Below are 22,893 nucleotides of genomic sequence, written 5' to 3' on the forward strand. Positions count from 1 at the left end.
TAAACAGATGTAGTCTTATTACCATCAGTGAGATTATTCCTTTCTGCAAATGTTTACTGACTGCTGCTAGCCATGTGTGATATATGTAATTATATATATTAAACATCATAAATCAGAAATATGTTGTTATCTGAGAAGATCTTGCTTCAGTTATGACATCATGCTCATAAAGAAGAGATGCATCTATGGAAGCTTTAGCATAAGATGTATCTTTAGTTTTCTTCTATATCAAAATTTAGCTATAACTTCTAACTCAAATATGTTATGAATGTGTTACCATTCAAAATTACAACTCTAGCTTTCATTAATATATTGAGATATTTTTATTTATTTATCTAATTTGGACATTTTTAGCGTTTGGTCTCAGTTGGTTTGGATTCGAAAAACACAGTTTGTGTATGGGACTGGAGAAAAGGAAAATTGTTATCAATGGCTCCTGGTCATACAGACAGAGTAAGTATAACTACAGAATTTGAGTGTCAACGTGGTTTTAGTTTGTTAAACCATGTCTGTGTATAAATACTAGAGCTATGTCTGAACACTTTATGTTTTAGAAATTGAATTTGCATGGTTTGGATATGTATTAATATGTGAAGATACATAAGATATGTGCATTTATTTCTAAAATGAAATGTGTAACTCACCATTTATTTGTGTATGGTTTGTTGAGACTGTAAGCATGTGGGGGAAGTACAAAATTAATGCACTTCCTAGACACTAATCCCCATATGGGAAATCAAAATACAAATAATTGCTTAAATTTTTCTAGTCTGTAAATGAACCTTAATGTTGTTTTATCATGTGTTGTAATTAGGAAAAAAACCAAACAACTAATACGAGCTATACATTACAATGTCAGTATTGAATGAGGGGATTAAAAAAGTCGTTCCAATAGTTCCATTAAAAGGACTGTCTGTTAATTTGTACCAGTTTTTATGATTTTAACTGTCCCGTGATAGAAGGGCCATCTCTGCTGACATCCTTGGGTCTTTTTATGCAGATATTTGATATTTCTTGGGATCTGTACCAGCCAAACAAGCTCGTCAGCTGTGGCGTAAAACACATCAAGGTAATGGAATAAATGTTAATTAATAAAATTTTAAAGCTGCAGTAGCTTATAAAAGATATAAAAATCAAACCTGAAAGGAATATGTAATTATAATATGGAAGGTCCTCTGTAAGAACAATACTACTTCTTAGGAATTGTAGTCATGGATCCCACTTGACTACACTACATACTTGACAAGATACGTATAGTGGAAGACAGACCATCTCTGCTAAAAGGAGTTCATGCCCTGACAGAAGGAATGCAGGAGGAATGAACTAGTTGTCAGTAGCATTGTATGTAATGATCATAATATAATTTAAAACTCAGTTGTCTAAAACATGCTGTTTGAAATCCCAAGAAGCATAAGAGAGGGTGCATACATTTGAGTTGAGTCCAGGTACTCCGGCATCTGATTATTGAATTTAATGAACTTAATGAATTCTTGAATTAAGGGACTGTTACACTGTGGAGGTGACATGAGTTGAAAAACCATTTTTTACAGTTTGAGAGAGTATGGGAATACAATGGAAATAGAAAGGAAGATGATTGATCTTTCTTTTAATTCTTTTTCTTGATGTTATTCTTACCTGTGTCATTTTGAGCACTCTGTACCTGTTACAGGATTCATAATTTCGACAGTTCATGTCTTTTTCAAGGAGAGTTTTGATGAAACTTTTCAGGTTTGTTTGATCCATGTACCAACTGCTGTGCAGAAGCAGCTTCTTATTCAGGTTTAACTCTGTCATCAGGATTATCAGTGCTTGACTGCCATCAGATACATTTCCTGCAGTCACTGCCTTCTCACATGCACTGTCTTATGTGTTACCACATAAAAGCAGTAGATGGCAGCTTGAAAGTTCTGTATTGCTCTTGTGCATAGGTTCCAATGGTGGGAAAAAATGTGTGGTGCTTTATACAATGAACTTTTAGATCAATATGGATTAATGGTTTTTTGAAAAAAAATATTCAATGTGTTGGCTAGATTGCATACGTCTTTGATTTATCATAGTGTTTAGCATCTCATTTACCAATTTCCATGAGCTTGATTAATAACAATCTTTTTTTTTCCTAATTCAAGATCTAAAAGGACTGTTATACTAATAGTGAGCTAGTATTTGCCATCAGTGATTTAGTATATTTAAGATGGCTTTATGATATCAAAACATACCTATCTAGATAAGCAAAAGTTTATTTGAGCAACTTTTAAGGCTCTATAAAGCTTTTTTAAATAAAAAGAGCATTTTAAAAATAATTGATGTTTCATTTGAGAAAACATTAATCAAATAACTGAATCCTAGAGATTTACAGGCATTTGGATGAGGTAAAAGATTTTTGTTGATGTGTATTTTTCTTAAGCCATCCTTCCTTTTTGTTCTTTCAGATATCAATAATTACATTCATGTTTGTAATATGTTACTTCCATATTGGAGCTAGGTGTTTGGTTTATGCAGTGATTGTGCAGTTACTTCTCAAGCAACAAAATAATCTAGGATGTGTACTTTGGTTGAAGAAATACTAGTTAAAGTACAGGGATTTGTCTAATCAGTATGTGGTTATTTCTTAGTTACAGTATGGCTGGTACAAAAATCTTCATTGTAACTGCTTACGTTATCCTGTATTAATTGAAGTCTTGGCTCAGAATTTTAAACAGGTTATTGGTAACAGATTTGCTGTGAAATGCAGTTTCATAAACGTGTATACAGGGAACGTGGTAGACAATGTAAGAGTAACCTGTTAGCAATAACGAAATAAATACTTTCACATTTTGCACTGGATTACTCCAGCAGCTTTTTGACTTTCCAGTGCACATCTACATGTTTGGACAGCAGGATTTGAAGGGAATATGCAAGTGCTTCTTGTCTGCAGAGATCTCAGAAACTAGGGTGTAGCTGGAAGTTTGATTGTCAAGTATCACTGACAAATGACCCTGCATGTCTTTAGTTTAGGAATCATTAGTACATGTTGGATCACCTAGGAGGAAATTCACTCTCATGTGGTTGCTGTGATCACATGCCAATGATCTATTAGAAAGTTCTCAGAAGTGCCTGCCATAGATTGCTGCTTTACATGATCAGTTGTTCTGATGAGAAGTGGTAAGTCTGTAATAAAATAATCTGCTTTCAAACAGAGCAAATGGCAGCCTTATCAGAATTTACATGCTTAGATTTCATCTTTAAATGCCTACAGTAATGTAAAGTACAAATGCAGCATTTGCAAAATGGAGGTCTTACATCAAAGAAAGATCAGATGATTCTATTATGAAATGCTTTTCAAAAATTTCAGTCATTCATAAATGACTGAAAATAAAACCGACTCACAAGTTGTAATTTGAAAGAATTTCAGTTTGTTTCAATACTGATACCCTGAAACTCTTTCCCGACTAGTCTGCTATGCTGATTTTATGGAAGGATAAAGTTGGTTAATAACAAAAAGTTGTTAACGAACTGTAGAACTAAGGCAGGGAAAATGATGATGTCTTTTGGAGGCAAGGTACTTCTTTCAGATGTACATATTAAATTATAGTATATTAGTGAAATATTCAGCTTTCTGAATCACTTTATGTTGCAGTTCTGGAGCTTGTGTGGCAATTCATTGACACCAAAACGTGGTGTTTTTGGCAAAACTGGTGATCTCCAAACTATATTGTGCCTAGCCTGTGCAAGGGATGAAGTGACATACTCTGGTGCATTGAATGGAGATATATATGTATGGAAAGGAATCAACCTTGTACGGACAATACAGGGAGCACATGCTGTAAGTATATCTCTTCAATATAAAATGTTAAATAGATTTCTGGAGAGCTGGAAAGGACAGTGCAAGATCACCTGGTCTGTGCTCCTAAATAATTTCAGTGATAGAGACTCAGTATGTCTAATTTGATTTATTTATTTATTTATTTATTTTTTTCCCTCCTCTTTCTTTCTGTTGCTTAGGATCACTGTTATGGTAGAAAGTGAATGCTAGATTGAGAAATACATTTAGGTGTCTATTTATGTACTGTCTTCCATTATCATTGATGGGGGACTTAGTAATCAGTAGATCCTGGAATGCATTTACGTTTACCCTGAAGTAGACATGCATTACTCTGTTCAATTACCCATGCATGCTTATGTACAGTGACATTTTATATACCGGAGTTGAGTATATAGCTGCTTCCCCCAAGGAATGGAGAACTGGTTTATCTGACTTTGTTTTGTGGATGTCTGATTAATCCCAAAACATATCAGAAGGCCTGGACTCCTATATTTAGGCAATTGTTGTTGAAACAAAGAAACAGGTCTGGAGAGAGGCTGTTTGTCTCCATTCACAAGCCCTGTGCAACCTGCTGTTATCTGACCCTGCTTCGAGCAGGAGTTTGGACTAGAAGCTCTCCAGAGTTTTCCCCCAACATCAGCTATTCTATCATTCCACGAATTGAGTCCTGCTGGCTGGTTGTCTGATAGATCGCTAGAGTCCATTGATTCTATGAACTGTAATGTATGCCCAAACACCTAGCTCATTTGTAGGCACACATGTTTAGCCATTTTAGCTTGACTCAATCACTCTTCCTTGTCCTGTGTTGCTGCTTTTTACTGTATTCATTCTTCTATTTAGAAAAGTATACAGCTTTGAAAAGTGAAGTCATACCAGTGAAAGTTTATACATTTTTTCAAAAGTGCTTGATAAGCTTTTCTTTTAATCAAAATGTTTGATGTGACTATGAAGTGATTGTATCTTTGCTATTTAAGTTTTCATTGTGTTTTCCATATTCTTTCAAAACATATGATTTTGTGATTAAAGTATGCAGCAAAAAAACACTTAGTGGTTTGCAATCTAATTTGTGAGTGCCAGACTATGAGAGTCTTCGTTTCCTCTCATGGTAGTAAGTCATATATAGTAATATAATGCAAGATTCAGCTTCTGAATTGTCCAAGTATCGCTGTAAAAAGAAAACCAATCAGTTTCTGGTTGTTTTAACCTATGAGGCATGAAACTGCTAAGGTAACTTTATGAAGCTGTATTGTTTATTTGCTGTTCAAAGTTTGACTTTTTGTTTCAGAAAGCACTGTACTTTCTAGATAATATTTGAGGTTCCCTTATTAACAATTTAAAATAGAGTGAAAATGTAAGCTTATGAGTTCCTATAATGCAGTTTTGAAATTCTAGGTAAAAATCAATAATGGTTAATTATTTGTTCTTGTAAGAATGTATTTGTTTTAACTGGCAGTATCAGACTGATGTATGTAACTGAAGTATTATAATCACTCTTTGTATTTCGATCAGGTAGAATGGAGAGGACAACAAGACGATGAATGATATGTATGTCAGAGAGGTTGCAGTCAGTCTGTAGTGAGGAGATTGTTCATTTACTCATAATTTAGAAATGTACCTTTAGGATGGTTGCAGCTTGTTGAATTAACTAGTAATTGAAAAGCGATTGGACCACTTATTCAGACAGCTCTATAATGACATTGTATCCGACTGTGAACAAAACTAAAGTTACGAAGAACTTAAGTGTGAGAAACATTCTAGACTATATTTTGCATCTGAGATTTTTTTATATATCTATAAATGTATGTATGTTAAAAAAATGAAAAATATATACACACACACACATATATGCATACTCTCCTGTATGCATATATAGAAATATTAAATGTATTTAAGAAGGCCCAAATTATAAACCAAGAGGAACGAGGGGATATTTTAACCTTCAGATATTTACTGGTTCTTATTCTATACCTTCATATCTGGTTTTAGCATTCATATTTAGTGTTCTATTCTATATTGTCCTAGACATGGACATTTACTTTCTGATGTTGAGGTTAGTGAAATGAAATTTTAAAAATGCTTGTATTGTATATGCAGACCTGGACTCCCAGAGGAAGAAGTGTGCGTCTCCTATCCAAAACTGATCAGGGAAATGCTTTCCCATCTCTCTGGTGTTGTTGAAGATACCCATCCTGTATATTCACATATTTGCTACTTGGAGTATTTAGAATAGGAACAGTTTATTCCTCAGAATAATGCAGTGCTTTTCAGCAGTTTCAGTATGAAATGACCCAGCTGATAAACATAGGATGATGAGAGCTTGTTACTCCGTTACCTTATGTGCTGTGTCAGTTCTCTGTTGACCACAAGATCAAATTTGAAGTGCTCTGCTCCTTATCTTCAGTAGCGTCAGTGGATGGAGCTCAAGTGACCTTGGAGTAGGTCTCATCTAGCTTTCTATTTTTGGCTCTGTCCTTTAGGCTCAATGGAATTGTACTTTGCAGTATTGAAAATTAAATAGGGGTGCTAGTCCATGGCTTTGGAATTAATTTTCACAAGAGATTAGAGTCATTACAAATCTTGCCAATTTCAGGAAAAAAAACCCACAGTAAAATCTCCCCTGGAAGCTTACTTTCCAACAAAATGAAACCCTGGTTTTCAATAAAATATTACCTTAAAGGATAATATTGTCAGATTGTTGTAAGCACAAAATATAGAAGCTTAGAATGAGAGTGCCTCTTCAGCCATACTAAACTATTACCATCATATTTTACAGTTATTTTATACTTAATTTTATAAATCATGTCATTCTTACTCATTCTTTTAAAAGAAAATGCAAGTGTAAATGGTAACATTTGTGATGTGCATATGTTGTTAAAAGCACAGTGTACACATAATAGAGAATCAATACAAATTTCTGTTCAGTATGCTAAGTGTTGGAATTGTCATCCCTTCATGCCTGTTTATCATCCCACATCATTACTCCTCAACAAACTTGAATTAAACTGAAAATTTATTCAAAGAAAACATGTCTCATTTTTATGAAGTACCATGTATTCTTTGCTTGCAGCATAAACATTCCTGAGATGCAGGAAAACATTTTCTAAAGCACGTTAGTGATGTGGGGATGTAGACCATCCAGCTGGCAATGGTCTGTGCTAATATAGAAAACAGGTTCTTTTGAAAATTTGGCTATTTTTTGTTACAGTTACTCTAGCTTAAGAGACATTTTTTACTTTGAGTAGTTTAGTGTGAAAAATAAATCATGTTGTCCCAGGATAAGCAATCAAGGGAACAGACAGCGACTTTAACACTAGCAAGCAAAATATGAATTCACAGCTAAGCCATATTATCTGTCTTCTGTCACAGCAATGCTAAGAACTGTAGACGGAGGAAAGAAGAATTTCTGGTTGATTGCTATCTGAGTTTGAATAGAAACAAAAAGTTGAAAGCAGATAGGTTGGGGTGACTAGAATTAGTTGAAAGAGAACTGGAGAGTTCACTTAATGTAGAAGTAGGAATGAAAAGTAGGAAAAGATGGAAACAAGTAGCAGTTAAGAGTAAAGGCACAGAGTTCATGTGCAGGGAGCACTGGATAGCAACGGGAAACTCAAATTCTAGTTTTGCTGATCTCCTAAATGATAATATTAATAATAAAGTTTTAAAAGGAAGATAGGAAACATAGCAATATGAAAGCATATGTAAGTTCATTGGCACTGGTCATACTTCAGGAAGTTATTTGTAGGCAGTGCATCTGATTCTGAAAAATTAACATATACCTCGACTAAAAAATAAATCTTTTATTAGATGTCTCATTTTTGTACCAGTGCAAAGAACAGACTATAGATTCTTCTGTATATTTTATCATCTTATGTGTTCCATTTCAAGGTAGGCCATGATATATACAGAGTGTTACTCCGGTATTAAAGCAAATTAGTATTCTTATTTAAAAACACTGTACATTTTAAAGATTCTTTTGTGCTATGCCTTTGCCTTGCATAGAAAATGTACATAAGATGCTTTCTCAGCATCTGAATAATTTATTTTGAGATAGTCTTTCAGAGGCACACATTAAAGTTGTGTGGATTGATGTCAGAAACTGAGGTTAAATAACAGGCTCGAGGTTAAATAACAGGTACTCTGTTAAAACTATTGCACACCTATGTCACTTGGCTGCACACTAATTAAATATAGATGGAAACAATATAATGAACTTAAATGAATGGTTTTAAGCTGATATCATGTTACTAACTCATTAAGTCACGCTGTATTTTTCTCCTACTGCTTAGACTAGTCACGGATTTGAAAGGTAACCGTCCACTTATTTCAGCCAATGTGAGATGTATAGGCAACTATTTTAAATTTTTATAGCAATATGCCCATTTTTTAACTGCTTTGTTAAATAGGAAGATTAAATTTCACAGTAGTGGTTCTACACTGTAGACTTACTGACACCAACGTTAAATGTGTGCAATCCATTTCCTTGCAATGTGGTATATATTGGGAGAGACAGTATCTTAGAATAAGTGCCCAATATATGTGTTGCATTACATGTTAGCATCTATGTGCTGAACTGTATCTAGGAGTAAAAAGGAGGCACTGGCATTCTTACTGAACTAATATAATGTCTCTGTTATTCATACTGCTCAGTAGTAATCAGTTGCTTCTGAAGTTTCCATATGATCTTTCAAGCTTGATCCTAATTATAACTAACTGCAGTCATATGCTTTAGGAATTGCATACTCAGAGTTAATGTGGTGGATTTTCTATAAACGACTGCATTTAGATAAATTAACACTTGATCTTTGCCTGTTTGCGGTGAGATAGGTCTGGCACCAACATAAAGCTTCTTGGAAGCTTCTTGGATACAAGCAGGAGCAAAATATTAATGCAGTACAGACCATCTTTGTTAAGTTCTTGTACTTCTACAGCTTTCAAGTATCATTTCTAATAAATCTGGATATTTATTAATTTTTTTGCTCTCATTCAATTTTTTTTTTTTAATTTGAGGAAACACATATGTGACACCAGCTAGTAATATAGGGAAAATAGGAAATATTCTGCATTCTGAGAAAACTGATCAATTTGAGATGTTATTTCCAGAATTTTCCCATTCATTAGGAAGTGTAATGAAAAATTTGTAACAGAATAATGCAGTCCGTATGTCAAACTTTATAACTTTTAAGATGGACGATTTTGATCTATGCCTTTTATTTTGATTCAGGAGCATAATCAATCTTTGTTGATCACATTATTTAGTTGGATTAAACAAAGTCAATGCAATTGTTTGCCTCTCATTGCTGCTAGAAGGCTTTTGACCATTAAGAATCAAATTATGTTAATGACAATTTCAGGCTGAAGGATTAAGAGAGCATGAAGACTCTGAAGCTGATTTGCATTAACAATCTTCACAGTTTCTAAAAGGAAAGATTTAGTGGAAGAATTACGGCTGGCCAAGCTACCAGCTTGAAGAATGTGTCTTTTCCCCATTAAGTGTGAGCCTAACAATTAAATGAAGAGTAGCTAAGCTCAGCTTCTTCTATTAAGTACTTATGGTCCCCATTAATAAGGGACTTTTTTTTAGTCTTCATCTAATTCTTCTATTCCAGTGGCACATAGACTGAAACAAGAATGTCCTATTGCATTTCAAGAGATTGAACAAGCACATCTGCCAAATCTCCTTGACAACCAGTATGTCCTTTTCAAGATAAGGATATTCTGTGAAATGGAAAACAGATTAATCCTGGATCCACTTGATCGTATCTTCAGAACATTCAGCCAGCTACCCACATCACCAAATGTCTGATTCTTTTTTTAGTACTGACTAATTAAATCATGGATTTCAGAGGGAGTTAATTAGAGAAAAGAGAATAATTCTGTTATCAAGGTTGCATTCTAAAAGGGGCTTTAAAAGATTTAAATATGCTGGAACTTGGGCAGAATTTAGTATATGGTACAAAATGAGCCAGAATTCCTCTAACCTTTTAATTACTTGATGCTAAAAGGTTGTTGCAGTAAAAGAGACAGACACACAGAGAAACAAATACAGGTTGGGTTATATTTTCAAAAATTGCTAGGCTTCTAAAAAACCAGAGGATTTTCAGGATGTTAGAGATAATGGGAGTTAGCCTTCTAATCTGCTTATGACTTCAAAATTCCACTAAATTTCTGTTTAGGCATGTACTACTCTCTTAAAAGTCTATACCCTGAGGATGGACATGGCACATGAGAAAAATTTTCTGTCACTCTAGTCTTTCAGTTTTGATTGTAATTTGGCATTCTAGTAAAAATATGCTTTGTTGTGAAAGCTGAGAGATTTATTTTTTCTCAACTTGAAGAAGGATATCCTTGTTACCCAATGCTGTGGAAGCAAACGCAGTCCTAATTTCAGTATGATCAGTCCATTATGATATTTTCTTTATTTATAATTTAAGAAATAAAGCCAGCTTGGTATGAGAGAGTAGTCATGAGTACTTGGGAATTCTCACAAGCCACGACATTGGATGCTAATTTCTTCAGTAAATGTACAGCTTTATTTTCCCCCAAAAGCCAATCTCTCCTTTGCAAATTGGTTTCACTTTGGGGGTTAATGTGTTTCATTATTGCAAAAAATCCCGACCCCCCCAACCAAACAATCTATTGGAACTTTACTTCTTTACGAAACAGAAATTTCATAACAATATTAGAGAAGATATAGGTATGTTATTGGCTGTTCTACCTTCTTTTGGACAGGAGTTAGAGGCAGATTTTCCCTTCCATCGTTTTTAATTCTCTCCTGTTTTCTTTTGTCATGGCTGAATATTAAATACTTTCAATAAATGTAGAACACTTTTTTTTTTTTTCCAGCTTCTCATAGATATTAGCCAGAGTTGTCCTTTCAGTAGCTTTGGTAACTGGAAAGTGTGAGCTACTTCTGAAAATACAACTAGTGAGTTGTGTGGGTACTTTTTTTTTTTTTTTAAAAAAGAAGTGAAAAGTGTGTATGCTATTAAGATAATGTATCATGTTTACATCAAATATAGTGCCTATGTGAATACAGTATCTTTATTTTAATAATAGATATATCATCCTTGCCTCTTCATTATCCAGAATAAAACATGTATCAAGTAAATTAAAATGTGTTTTGTTTCCTGATGTCTACCTTTAAAATAAGAGCTAATATGATGCATTTTTAAATTGTGTAAAGTGATCACTTTTTTGTTATATTTTGCTTCTAAACTTAAGTTTTAAATCAATCTTCCTTGGCTTAACCTGTAAAAATTCCCGGATGTTTTTTACCTGATTGCATAGAAGCTAAGTAAAAGCAACAAAGGCCCTGAACCAAACCCAGTGGAGACCAGTGGAAATCTTCCTCCTGACATTTGTGAAAGTTGGACCAGTCCCTAAAGCAAGAGGATACAAAACTACTCTTTCTAGGGATAAGAAGCAGCATCACTGTGATCAGCATCATCAGGATGAAAGCAGTATTACAACAATTTCTTTATCTAACTTTTTGCCACTGGATGTGAATTCTGCTCTTTTTGTTTGTTTCTATTTCTGACTCTTCTGTATTTAAAGCCTGCATTAGTTGCTTGTGTTCATACTGTTTTCAACAGTATAACAGATACTAAGACAGGAAGACAGTCAATATCAGCATGAACAAGAGTTCCACCTTCCATATTGGTATCTCAAATCTATGTATATTGTTAAAAATAATTTTTTTCTCTCTTTAGGCAGGAATTTTCAGCATGAATGCATGTGAAGAGGGGTTTGCTACTGGTGGCAGGGATGGCTGTGTTCGCTTGTGGGACTTAAATTTTAAACCAATTACTGTGATTGATCTCAGGGAAACAGACCAGGGATATAAAGGTAAAAAGAAGTTTTCACTTTTCACATACCAATAATGTAGGAAATTTACCAGTGTTGTGAACAAGAAAAGATTTTAAAAAGTTGTTTCATGTTTGTACTGTGAACTATTTGCTAGAAAAGAAATTTGATTCTGTCCGCTAGTATGAAGGCCATGTAGTCCTTCAAAGTTACTGTAAAACTTACTATGAAGTTGTCGACTCAATTTAAATTTTTTGGTTTTTAAACCAATAATATGAACATCTTTTCTATAGCACAGCAGTTTTTAACAAGGAACAGTAACTGAGAGAACTTAGAAGAGACAGCACGATCTAACATGTAAAACAGTGGAGTACAGAAATTGTATTTGCTAGTTATCCAAATTTTCATAAAAACTATTTGAAGTAATCTACAGTTCCGTAGTACTTAGAACGCTGCTTACATACACCTATGACTTCAGTTACAGCTTGTATCATGCTAAAATTTTAGATCTAGTGGTCTATAGCGTGTTTTGTCAGTGTTCTCGATGTTGATGCTGTGGTGATCAAAGAAAAGAATACAAACGTATGCTGAAGCATTAATGTAACTTACAATATTGCTCTTTGCCCCCAGTCACTTTGTTGTTTTCTAATACCTTGCCAGGAATTTGACAGTGTGGTAGAATATCTAATGGCAATCAGATATTGAGGGTCAATAAGTGATTACAAGTTAAATCTTTGTATTCTCTAATTGACTTGTCATTCCCACCAAGATTGAGAACTATTGCAACAAGATGGAATACCCTATTAAAATACCCATTTTAAAAACCCTGTGGTACAGTGACTCTGTTTTAAATCTAAGTTTACTCAGCTGCCGTTTCTCATCTGTTTCATGTAGTTGAAAGCTGTGTTTCATTCAGTTTCATTCTTTCAAGCTTGTTCCCCTCTCCAGATTGTCTCCTTTACTTTTAATGGAACAGACTCTTGCCATGAACTCTTTTGGTTCTTGTTGATGACTTAGGTGAACTCCATCCTCATATTTTTGACTTGTCAAATGCCCATGACAGAGCTAATAGCTTTCTAAAAATCCTCTCTTTAACAATTTCAGTTTCCTGAATCTCTTCCCTTCGATCTTTTTTTCTTATTGTATCCTTTTGAGAATTGCCTTTATGACTTGTCCTTCCACTCCTTTTCTTAATTGCATTTTCTACTGCTCCTATACCTCAGCTCTTGGAAATTTTAACTGTGAACATGAACTCAAGTTCTTTATCCCTGGGAATGGCTCACAGAACAGTTACTTGACTGTAGATATATCTCCAAGTAGTCAAATTGTTTTTCAAAATATCTCCCTCCACCATAAGAAGTTCCAAATTACTAAACCAGATATTTTAGTCATCCTGCATCAAAGATTCTGGCTGGTTGTTTATTTTTTAATCACTATAGACAGTATAGCTGTATAATGTATAGATTATAAGGCTAGATTGTAAGGTGGTTATATTCAGCAGTGCAGCACAATAGGAACAAATCTGAAATGCAGAACAGTTGGTGTGGAGGATTAGAGTAGCGCAACACATACACATTCTGAGGTGTGTTTGAGGGGCATTAGCTCTAGTCTTGTTCAGGGGACTGAACATTGCATTGCAGTTTGAGTTTTCAGTTCTGTTTCATATGGGGGGAGTCTTATTTGTGCATTTGAAAGCTGTCTTGTAATGCAAAGCATGACAAATAGGCACGATCAGGAGCTTTGCTTTGAAAGCTAGCTGTGTCAGAATTAAAACATCAGTGCAGATGCACCAGACTTGGCCTGCTAACCCACCCATTCACTGTTTTTCAGTCTTGCATTTTTTTTCCAATGTAAATCTAATAACATAAGGCTCTTTTCCCTCTACATAGTTAAAAATATTTTTCAGAAGCACATCGACTCTTGCCATTACAATATTCCTTTCTTTCATCTTACAGATATAATTTTAATATTAATATATGAATATAACATACTAATCCGGAGTAGTTTTTCAAAGATCATTCTTCAGCTACTCTCCACAGGAGTCAGTGTTTAAGCAAAGTGAATTAAGTTAGACATTACTACCATCTAGTTATCTACACCTGAAATTGGCGAAATTGAGTTGCACTGTCAGAATGTAATAAATACAGCCTTTTTAAAGAGGTGAATATTCTACAATTGGGCACCAAATACTGGGTTCTCAGTGTACAACTGTCCTAACTTCTGTGTTATTCCCAACCTGATCTACAAGTGCAGTCCTTAAGTGCTCACCTCCACTGTAAGGCTGGAAATTAATTCAGTTGTTGAAAATGCTTGTTAAATTCCATCATAAACCCTTTTCATCTCTCTATATGTTGTTTCAGTTTGATTTATTTTTATTTTCTATTTAGTGAGAAAAATAATTTGAGATACTGTTAAGATGTTACAAAGATATGCTTTAGGGGGAGCACCTCAGAAACAATCTGGGGAGAATTGGGCTCTTTAACTGTCTTGCATATAATGCATGTTCCACTGATGCTTCTGTCATGTAATTTAGCTTTGTCTAGCTAGTATTAAAGTCTATGGTTTGATCAGAAATTATAATTTATATTGTCTGCTACCTTCAAATTGAAAGACATTAAATGCGTAATTTCAGATGCAAACACCTTCCTCTTCCTCTGTCAGAAATCTTGTAATACGAGAGTTGACTATGTGTCCTTTATTAAAATAAGGCTCATATTTTAGTTTAGAATTTTTGCAATGCTAAGTTTGAGGTTAATGTTCCAAGAGCAGTATGTGTTGTATGGAATAGATAAGTGGAGTAAATGGAGGAATAAGAGAAGGTATATGGACACTTTTTGACATTTTCTTGCTTTTATGTTTTGTCATGTGCTGTGTTACCTTTGTTGCACAAATTCTCAGGATGTATCTCTCAGTAACAATCTCTTCTACAGGTCTGTCTGTAAGAAGTGTTTGCTGGAGAGGAGACCATATACTCGTCGGGACACAAGATAGTGAAATATTTGAAATTGTGGTGCATGAGCGTAATAAGCCTTTCCTGATAATGCAGGGGCACTGTGAAGGAGAGCTGTGGGCTTTGGCTGTCCATCCTACAAAACCGCTAGCAATGACTGGAAGTGATGATCGATCAGTCAGGTTGAATCATTTGTTTGTTTAACTGTGTGCAGTTTTATGTGAACAGCTCATTCTGTAGATAACCTAATTGAAATACATTTTAAAGGTATTAAAATGTGGCATTGAAGTTCTTCTGAACCAGTTATGCATCAAATTAGGGCTCTCCAGTAATAATAGTGGAAATGCATATTTCACAAAAATGAAATGTACAGAATTTGAACAAATGTCATTTAGCGTAACATTAAGCACTCATACACAAGTATCCTGTAAGTGTTTCCTTTTCAACAGTTAAGTTAGGCATTCACAGGTTGCAATGAAAAAAATTGTAAAAACCCTTATAATTTTCACACTTACCATACTCACTTTCTCACATGCTGCGAATTAACTTTTAACTCATGAGTTTCATCTAACTTAATGCGTGCATAGGAAATAGAATCTGTATTCTGGGAAAACCCAGTAAATTACTCCCTTTTACAAGTTCATCCTTTTTTTGTGAAAAAAAGTATTTTCTGTTCTTTCGTAGAAATTAAGTGGGTTGGCATTTTTGTTAAATATCTTAAGTGTAATGTTAATCAATTATGAATACAGAAATAATGCTCTAGAATTCCAGATATATGTTGTAAATTATGTTTTTTACATTTATGTTGTAGTAAAAACTTACATGATATAATACTATCTAGTTATAGCTAAGAAGTTATGGGTAATGACTTGTTAATAAGAAAGAATATGTTTACTGAGCAAAGTCTTTAATTGTTCATTACTGTTCTTGGCTAAAATGATGAGCAAAATAGTGGAATTTTCAGAGTGGTCTAAAATTATATATTGCAATATGTCATTCTCTTTATATTCATAAAGTCAAACAAAATTAATCTCTTCCTGCATTTTCTCATTAGATATTTTCTTGCTCTTTTAAATAAATAAATATTCTTTGCTGTATGCAAAATTCAGACTTTTTCTTAGATTTTCCTTATGGAAGATAATTTTAAAATAGCACACTATTGTGTCCAGCATTTTTCAGAAATTGCAGGTTTCATGCTATCTCTGACATAGCTACAAACCACTCCTCACGTTTGCAATTATTACTTTATTTTAGAATTTGGAGTTTAATAGACCATGCTCTGATTGCCCGGTGTAACATGGAGGAACCGATTCGCTGTGCCGCGGTTAGTACTGATGGAATCCATCTCGCTCTTGGAATGAAGGATGGCTCTTTCACTGTGCTTCGAGTTAGGTATGTTACAAAACTGAAAAATAGATACCTTATTAACTCTTTCAAGCATGTTATCTAATTGCTTTTATAAATTGTACGTATATTGACACTGTAGTGACCATACATGAGAAGATCACTTACATTTCTGTTCTAAATTATTAATCTTGAGGGTGCTGAGATTTTTTTAAATATGTGTGCTACATGTGTTCATGTTGTGTTGCTACAGAACATTTGAAAAAATATATTGGTCTATTTGCAAAGAATGGCAGTGTTCTAGGAAGCGTTTTACTTCAGGTTTTAGCTTTATTAATTATTCTTGTATTACCAAGACATAAATTTTCCTTACTTCCTAAATTGCTTCAATGTGTTGAAACGCTGCTGTCAGCAGTGCTGCCTTTGTTGCTGTGATGTTTTAAAGGGAAAATGAGATCTATGTCTCATGTCAGTAAGTTTTCTTCCCTGAGTAAATAAAGATCTGGTAATCTTCTTGATTAATATTTTTTTGTGTACCCAGCTTGAACAGTTCATTTTGTTTGCTTTCCCTCAGCCTGGTGCAGCAACTCTTTGTGTCACTGTTCCCTTCTCTTTTTTTTTTTTTTTTTTGGCCATGAAGCCCTACCCAGCTCTAAAAATAGCAGTATTGTGTTTCCATATGTGATGGTGAAGTTCGTTTCATCATTTCAGTTTTGTCCATGTTTTTAAAACTGGGAACTTGACAGTATGATAAGGCTTTTCTATACTTATGACATGCTTTCTTTCATACTACAGAGATATGACTGAGGTTGTTCATATCAAAGACAGGAAAGAAGCTATTCATGAGCTGAAATATTCACCGGATGGGAATTTCCTAGCTGTTGGTTCCAATGATAGCTCTGTGGATATATATGGTGTTGTTCAGCGATACAAGAAAGTTGGGGAATGTATTGGATCTTTAAGTTTCATCACCCATATGGATTGGTCTTCAGACAGTAAATACTTACAGACCAATGATGGCAATGGGAAGAGACTTTTTTACAGAATGCCAAGTAAGATTCTAAGTCGCCTTTATGATATTTGTTACGTATTACTGGAAGAATGTATCGTAGTTTTGTAAATACAGACCCTGGTTCAAAGCACTGGGTTACAGAGAAATTTTTTCCAAGTTCGTATAAGTATTTACTATATTTGAATAAGTACATGATTTTCCAGCAGTGTTACTTACTTTTATTCTTAATATGTTTACTCTTCTTTATAATGCATCTTTTCATGGTAGCTGGCTTATAATTTATTTTATTTCTCTAAAATTTTGCCCCACTTTTTGAGAAAAATTCAATTTTGCAATAGCTTACTATCATAGCTTTGTACTTACTGAGCTTGGACATTAAATGGATTATCATTGCTTGAGCTGTATGTTTTTTAAAATGTGTGGAAAAATCAGTATGTTGTGTCTTGTAAGAGTCATCTTATTTTCTAGAACTATGCAGCAGAACTGAAGAATTTAACTTAAAAGAGCTTTTACACTGATAAATTTGAAATAGATAGAAACAGTTGGAGTGCAGATGAATTGGAACTAATGGGATTAGGTAACTGCAGAGAAAGTAAGAGTGCCTGATTAAAGGATGCCAGAATTTCAGGAATTACTGGAAACCAAAGAAATATCGAAGCTGTGATACATATATCATTGAATCATGAAACTTTCAAAATGAATAAAAATACCAAAATGAAATTTAGCTGGGCATTCTACTGATAACACAAGTTCAAATGTGTCTTTTGTCTTTTATGGCAGGTGACTATTAAAGAAAATTAGTATGTTACATAATAGTAAAATACAGTTTTCAGATTCAGAGTTTGTGACAACCTCTGTATTGTAAATATTTTCAAGACAACACTGTCTTGAAAACGTGACTGAACTTTTCTAGAATTGAAACAGTTTTCATCAAGACAATTCCCTCCGCAGAGGACATATGCAGATAGCATGTATTTCTTATAGCTTCAAATTTAAGTAGTCCTGATTACAGTCAAGGGCAGTGTTTGTCATGAGGTTTGACTTGTTTCTCCTCTATGTGTACCCTCTTTACACAATATAATTCTATATTTTTCCCACTCATCGTATTTGTAGTAGCTATTATCATCACCACTTACTATATTGTCCCTACATTTGTTATACAATATTTATACTTTGCACTATACATTATTCACAGTTCCATGGAGTTTTTTTTGAATTTCATTTCATAGAATGAATCTAATTCATTCTATGCACAAGTTTGATCTTGTGCACTAAATGAGACAGAAGATAACATAAGAAAAGATAGAATTTAATTAGACTGTAACAAATACACACAGACAGGAGGAGCAGTCTGAAGTTCCATAGGCAGATTTCACCCTGGAGTTTCTTGATATATTAGAATGTGAAAGGTAGTTTATGAAGAAAATTTAGCAAAGTTAGTGTAATTATAGGAACTTCTTGAATATTTCAAAATAATTATCAGAATTGTGTAATACTTGAAATTCCACTATAAATGAGTAAGGAACTTACAGTTGCCTAATACAAGATCTGTAGGACTTAGTCATGGATATAACCAGTATTTTGTAGTCATTTTTTTAATGTGGATTAGCGATTGAAAGAGATTACAAGGTAATCCTTGTCAAATGGTGTAGTTCATCAGCACTGAAGGATCTCCCAACAGGACACTTGAGTTCCTTTTTTTTTTTTTTTTTTTTTTTTTTTAATTAAGCCTTTCTGATTTATTTGCCTTTTTGCTTTATCTTTCTCGATGGCTGCTCTTTGCTCTGTTTATTCCAGTCCACTTGAGTTCTCCCTTGACTATCCTTCTGTTGAAAACTTACCTCCTTACAGTAGCTGAGGCTGGTCCCCCCCCTACATCCTGTCCCATCCCATCCCCTCCCACTAGCCAGAATCCTATCAACAATAAGACAGGAAAAAAACCCAGCCTGCTTGCTTTCAGTTTTGTTACCACTGTAGACTGAGAGGTGAATTGTTGGCAGTGTCCTGCCCAGGTTCTGCAGTTGCACACTCAGTCTGACTCACAACTTTTACATTCACTTGTGTTGTTCTTGTATTGCTCCTGCACTTTGCTTCTGGCTGTTTTTGAAGATGCAGTATTTATTAAACGGTCCTTTGGTTTGACTCGGTACTTAAGCTCTTACATGAAACTTCGTGGGACTGGGACAATCTTATTACAGATAGACCTGATAAGAAATAATTTAACAAAGATCTAAGCATAAAATGTTGGTATTTTAAGTAATTGACAGTGGCCAAATCTAAATGAGTTCCTCAGTTTTTGCTCTAAATAATCCAGGTTTGTAGAATAGTTCAGCAACAGAATTTTTCCGAACTTTATCTTAGAATGGCTACATGTATTTTTTGATAAACATTTAAAAATAACACAGCCTCAAGCAAATATCAAGAAATAATAAAACCTGTAAAGTACCAAACCAGTGATCTGTTACGTAGTCTTGAGAAGCCTTACTGCTGATACTGTTGGTCATAATAGAGAACATTAGATCAGGACAGTTGTAGAAATCAGTTTTTAATTCCATCTCACTTGGATTTAATTTCTGGAGAATTTTAAAAAACCTTACATTCTTTAAAATTGCATAACTAAATATTGAAAAATAGCTCTTTATTTTTGTTCTTAGGTGGAAAAGAAGTAACAAACAAGGAGGAATTAAAAGGCGTTCAATGGGCATCATGGACATGTGTCTCTGGCCTTGAAGTTAATGGCATCTGGCCTAAATATTCAGATATAAATGATATAAATTCAGTGGATGCAAATTTTATCGGGCAAGTTATGGTTACAGCTGATGATTATGGAATAGTAAAGCTCTTTCGATACCCATGTCTAAGAAAAGGTAGTATCTTTAAGTTCAATTGTAAATGTGTATTTTGGAATTTTGGTTATTCAAGAAAAAGGTTTTAGAAAACGGGTTTTGAAAATTATATGAATGGGCAATATTTATTCTTAGAAGTTTAGTTTGAGCTCAGAGGTAGAAAACAATAACAAGCTGGTGTATTGACAACTGTATTAGTATTTTATTTGCATTATGAATAGGGAAGCCAAAGGTTTTACACATACTTTATTTTGTGGAATAGTTATCTTTTTTTTTTTTTTAATAGAATTTTTTGAGGTGATGCAATATCTTCCCTTTTATGAGATACATATCTTCAAGTATCTCACCTTGGTCTTCAAGTAGTTTTCTTCTTTCCTCTGGATCTGTGATGGAGATTTGGACTATGAGTTAGAAAAAATGACTTTACTAAATGATTAAAGGCAATAAATAAGTGAACAGCAAATTGGTCCTTTAGTCAGAGTGTGCCACTCTATGTTACTTGAAGGTTAAAAACTTTTCCAACACATTTTTCCTCAAAATTTTACTAGCAATAAGGACAAATCTTGTGTGAAATTTTAAAAACTTGAAACCTAAATCCAAGGTATATAATTTTCAACTTTACCATTCAGGACTGAGTGAACAGGGAGAGATGTTTAGCTTTTTAGATGAGGAAGGCTTTATTTTTTCAGAGATGTGTGAAGAACTCCATTATGGACATCTTTCAAGTTGAATAGATTATCAATAGCAAAGATCTCTGTCTTAAAGCTGATAACATGGTGATGATCAGAGGAAGCCTATGAAATGTTCCTTAGCTTTTAAACCTAAAAAGTTTGCTTGGGGACTAGCTTAAATCTCTAAGTTTTGAAAGGGGAAACAAAAAGTTGCACTGTTGCATAATTGCAGTTTGCAGCATTACATGTTTAACACTGGCTACAGTGTCATGATCTTTGTGATGGGTCTTAAGTTATTTCTTCAAGCAATATGTGCTTAAAGAAATGATTTTTTTTTTTTTTTTAAATGACTGATATTCTACTATAGGTTTTTCCAACTGTTTTTGTAAAAGGATATTAAAGAACATTTCATTTCAATCTTTCTAGTTTTATTTTTAAAGTGTTAAGGGTTTTATTGATACCTGAGGTAATCCAAAAATATATTATTGAAAACAGTCTTCTGTCCATTTGAAGAAGACTGAAATTGTTCCTTTTTTATACCCTGTTTTGCACTAGAATTATGAAACCAAAGAAAAGGCATAAGAATCTGTGTAATGGAGTGCTGTTAGTAACTACTTCTTAGTAATTGATCCAGTGATTGTGTTGTAATTATGTAGTAGTCAGTGAAAACATTAACTTGATCTAGTTCTACTTCTAGAGGTGTGAGAATATGAATTGCTAGAAGTGCTTAACACTCAAATTGCACGAACAGTGGGAACCAGTGCTGTGAGCATACATAGGGGGGTGTTTTCACAGAGCTAAATATACGTCATTTAACATTTAAATAACTGTATCTTTTAATTGTAGAAATAATAGCCAAAATCTTGGTTTGTAAAAATAAAATAAAAATAATAAATTTAAAAAAAACCCCTTCCTTTATTACATCTCATGCAGCATTATCATATGTCTTATCTCTTTGTGTTTGACTTGTTAAAGGTGGTATATCCTGGAATCCAAATAAAAAAATTTATCTTAAAGACAGACTAAAATTTGGGAATGCTGTAAAACCTAACTGCTATTAATGAAAATATCTTAATTAAACTATTACTTTTTATAAGGGTTCCTTGATACTTTTTCTGAAACTGCTTCTGAAACATTTATTCAACATATACTGAAAGAGATTTTTATTCTTGTCCTAGGAGCAAAGTTTAAAAAATATCTTGGTCATTCTGCTCATGTGACAAATGTCAGATGGTCGCATGATCACCAGTGGGTTGTTTCCATTGGGGGAGCTGATCATTCTGTCTTTCAGTGGAAATTTGTCCCTGACCGGAAGTTGAAGGATTCTCTTCATATAGCACCTCAAGGTAAGTCATTTATTAAAAAAAAACAAAGGCTGGGAGGAGTTGAGGCTGTACGAGGAGTAAAAGTCTTTGGTGCAAGTATAGAAATAAATATTCAGAATTGTCGGTCTGTGCAAAATTGTTCTTTAATGTTGCATAGAGTGAGGGATAAATTAATTAGGATATGAATCCCCTTGTGTTCTAGCTGATCATCAAAGGTTAGAGAGGGTGGGCGTGGATGGTCTTGTCTCTTAATAGATATACCAATTATGGCTGTGACACCAGATGCATGAACAGCCATGTGCTGTAGGTCTGACACTGGATGCATGAACAGCCTGTCTGCTGTAGGTCCAGTCACATTCAAAATAGGCAGTCAGGTTCATGAATAGTACCGTTTGTTCTTATGCAACATATACAGATGCTGTACGATTGTCTACAATAAATGCACTATACTGCAGAATAGCTGTATAGCTCTACAAACAAATCATTTGTCTGTAGATTGCAATAAGCTAAATTTCCCAGATAGGCACTCAGCATAGCTGAGGTCACAAATCTTACCAAAAGGCATCCCTTCTGGGGGCAGGGGGTGAGGAGGACAAACCTGTTGATCTGTCCCTGCAATTTGGTGTCAAGTTCTTGCCCTTCCCCAAGTTACGTATGAAAACTGTGCCATGTGTGTTGGTGGGACTGTGGTCAAGCCACTATTCCTTCAGTAGTTGCACAAAACTTTTCCTGGTATAACCTCTGAGCAGTTGCCCAAAACATTTCTTGTGAAAAGTGGAAGAACAGGATTGCGTGGACTTCACCTTGCTTCATGTTCTTCCCTGGTGCCATGGCAACACAAACCACCGACTCTTCACCCCAGTGCTGCATCTGCTCTGGGTACCATGTGTTCAGCAATACTGGGCTTTGCAATTTTCCACTGTTTTGTGTTTCCAACATTTAAACTTTGCAGCTGCCTGAAGTACCTGATGGAGTTGCTAATACTTGCCTGTACTGTGTATGCTCAGTCTAGCAAGACTGTGAAAAAAAATTCATCATTGTGTGCCCTGTGCAGAGGGAAAATTTAAAAGTTCAGATCATACATACAAATTTATGAATTCTGTACGGACCACCGGTTACTAAATTGACAACAACTGGATG

The 22,893-nt window shown here is 34.3% G+C and overlaps 1 protein-coding gene across 1 annotated transcript in view; it reads left to right on the forward strand.

Annotated features, from left to right (window-relative positions):
• EML5 (echinoderm microtubule associated protein like 5) overlaps nucleotides 1-22,893 on the forward strand; it is a 102,927-nt gene that overhangs the window by 5,816 nt on the left and 74,218 nt on the right. The window contains exons 3-11 of the mRNA XM_026849263.1: nucleotides 355-453; nucleotides 1,001-1,069; nucleotides 3,617-3,802; nucleotides 11,512-11,647; nucleotides 14,536-14,737; nucleotides 15,810-15,947; nucleotides 16,695-16,951; nucleotides 19,566-19,778; nucleotides 21,607-21,774. Coding sequence (XP_026705064.1) covers nucleotides 355-453; nucleotides 1,001-1,069; nucleotides 3,617-3,802; nucleotides 11,512-11,647; nucleotides 14,536-14,737; nucleotides 15,810-15,947; nucleotides 16,695-16,951; nucleotides 19,566-19,778; nucleotides 21,607-21,774 — 1,468 coding nt within the window. The remainder of the gene's footprint in view (nucleotides 1-354; nucleotides 454-1,000; nucleotides 1,070-3,616; nucleotides 3,803-11,511; nucleotides 11,648-14,535; nucleotides 14,738-15,809; nucleotides 15,948-16,694; nucleotides 16,952-19,565; nucleotides 19,779-21,606; nucleotides 21,775-22,893) is intronic.

Source organism: Athene cunicularia, assembly GCF_003259725.1.
Source record: "Athene cunicularia isolate RWA chromosome 5 unlocalized genomic scaffold, athCun1 chr5_part1, whole genome shotgun sequence".
In the NCBI taxonomy this organism is placed as follows: domain Eukaryota; kingdom Metazoa; phylum Chordata; class Aves; order Strigiformes; family Strigidae; genus Athene; species Athene cunicularia.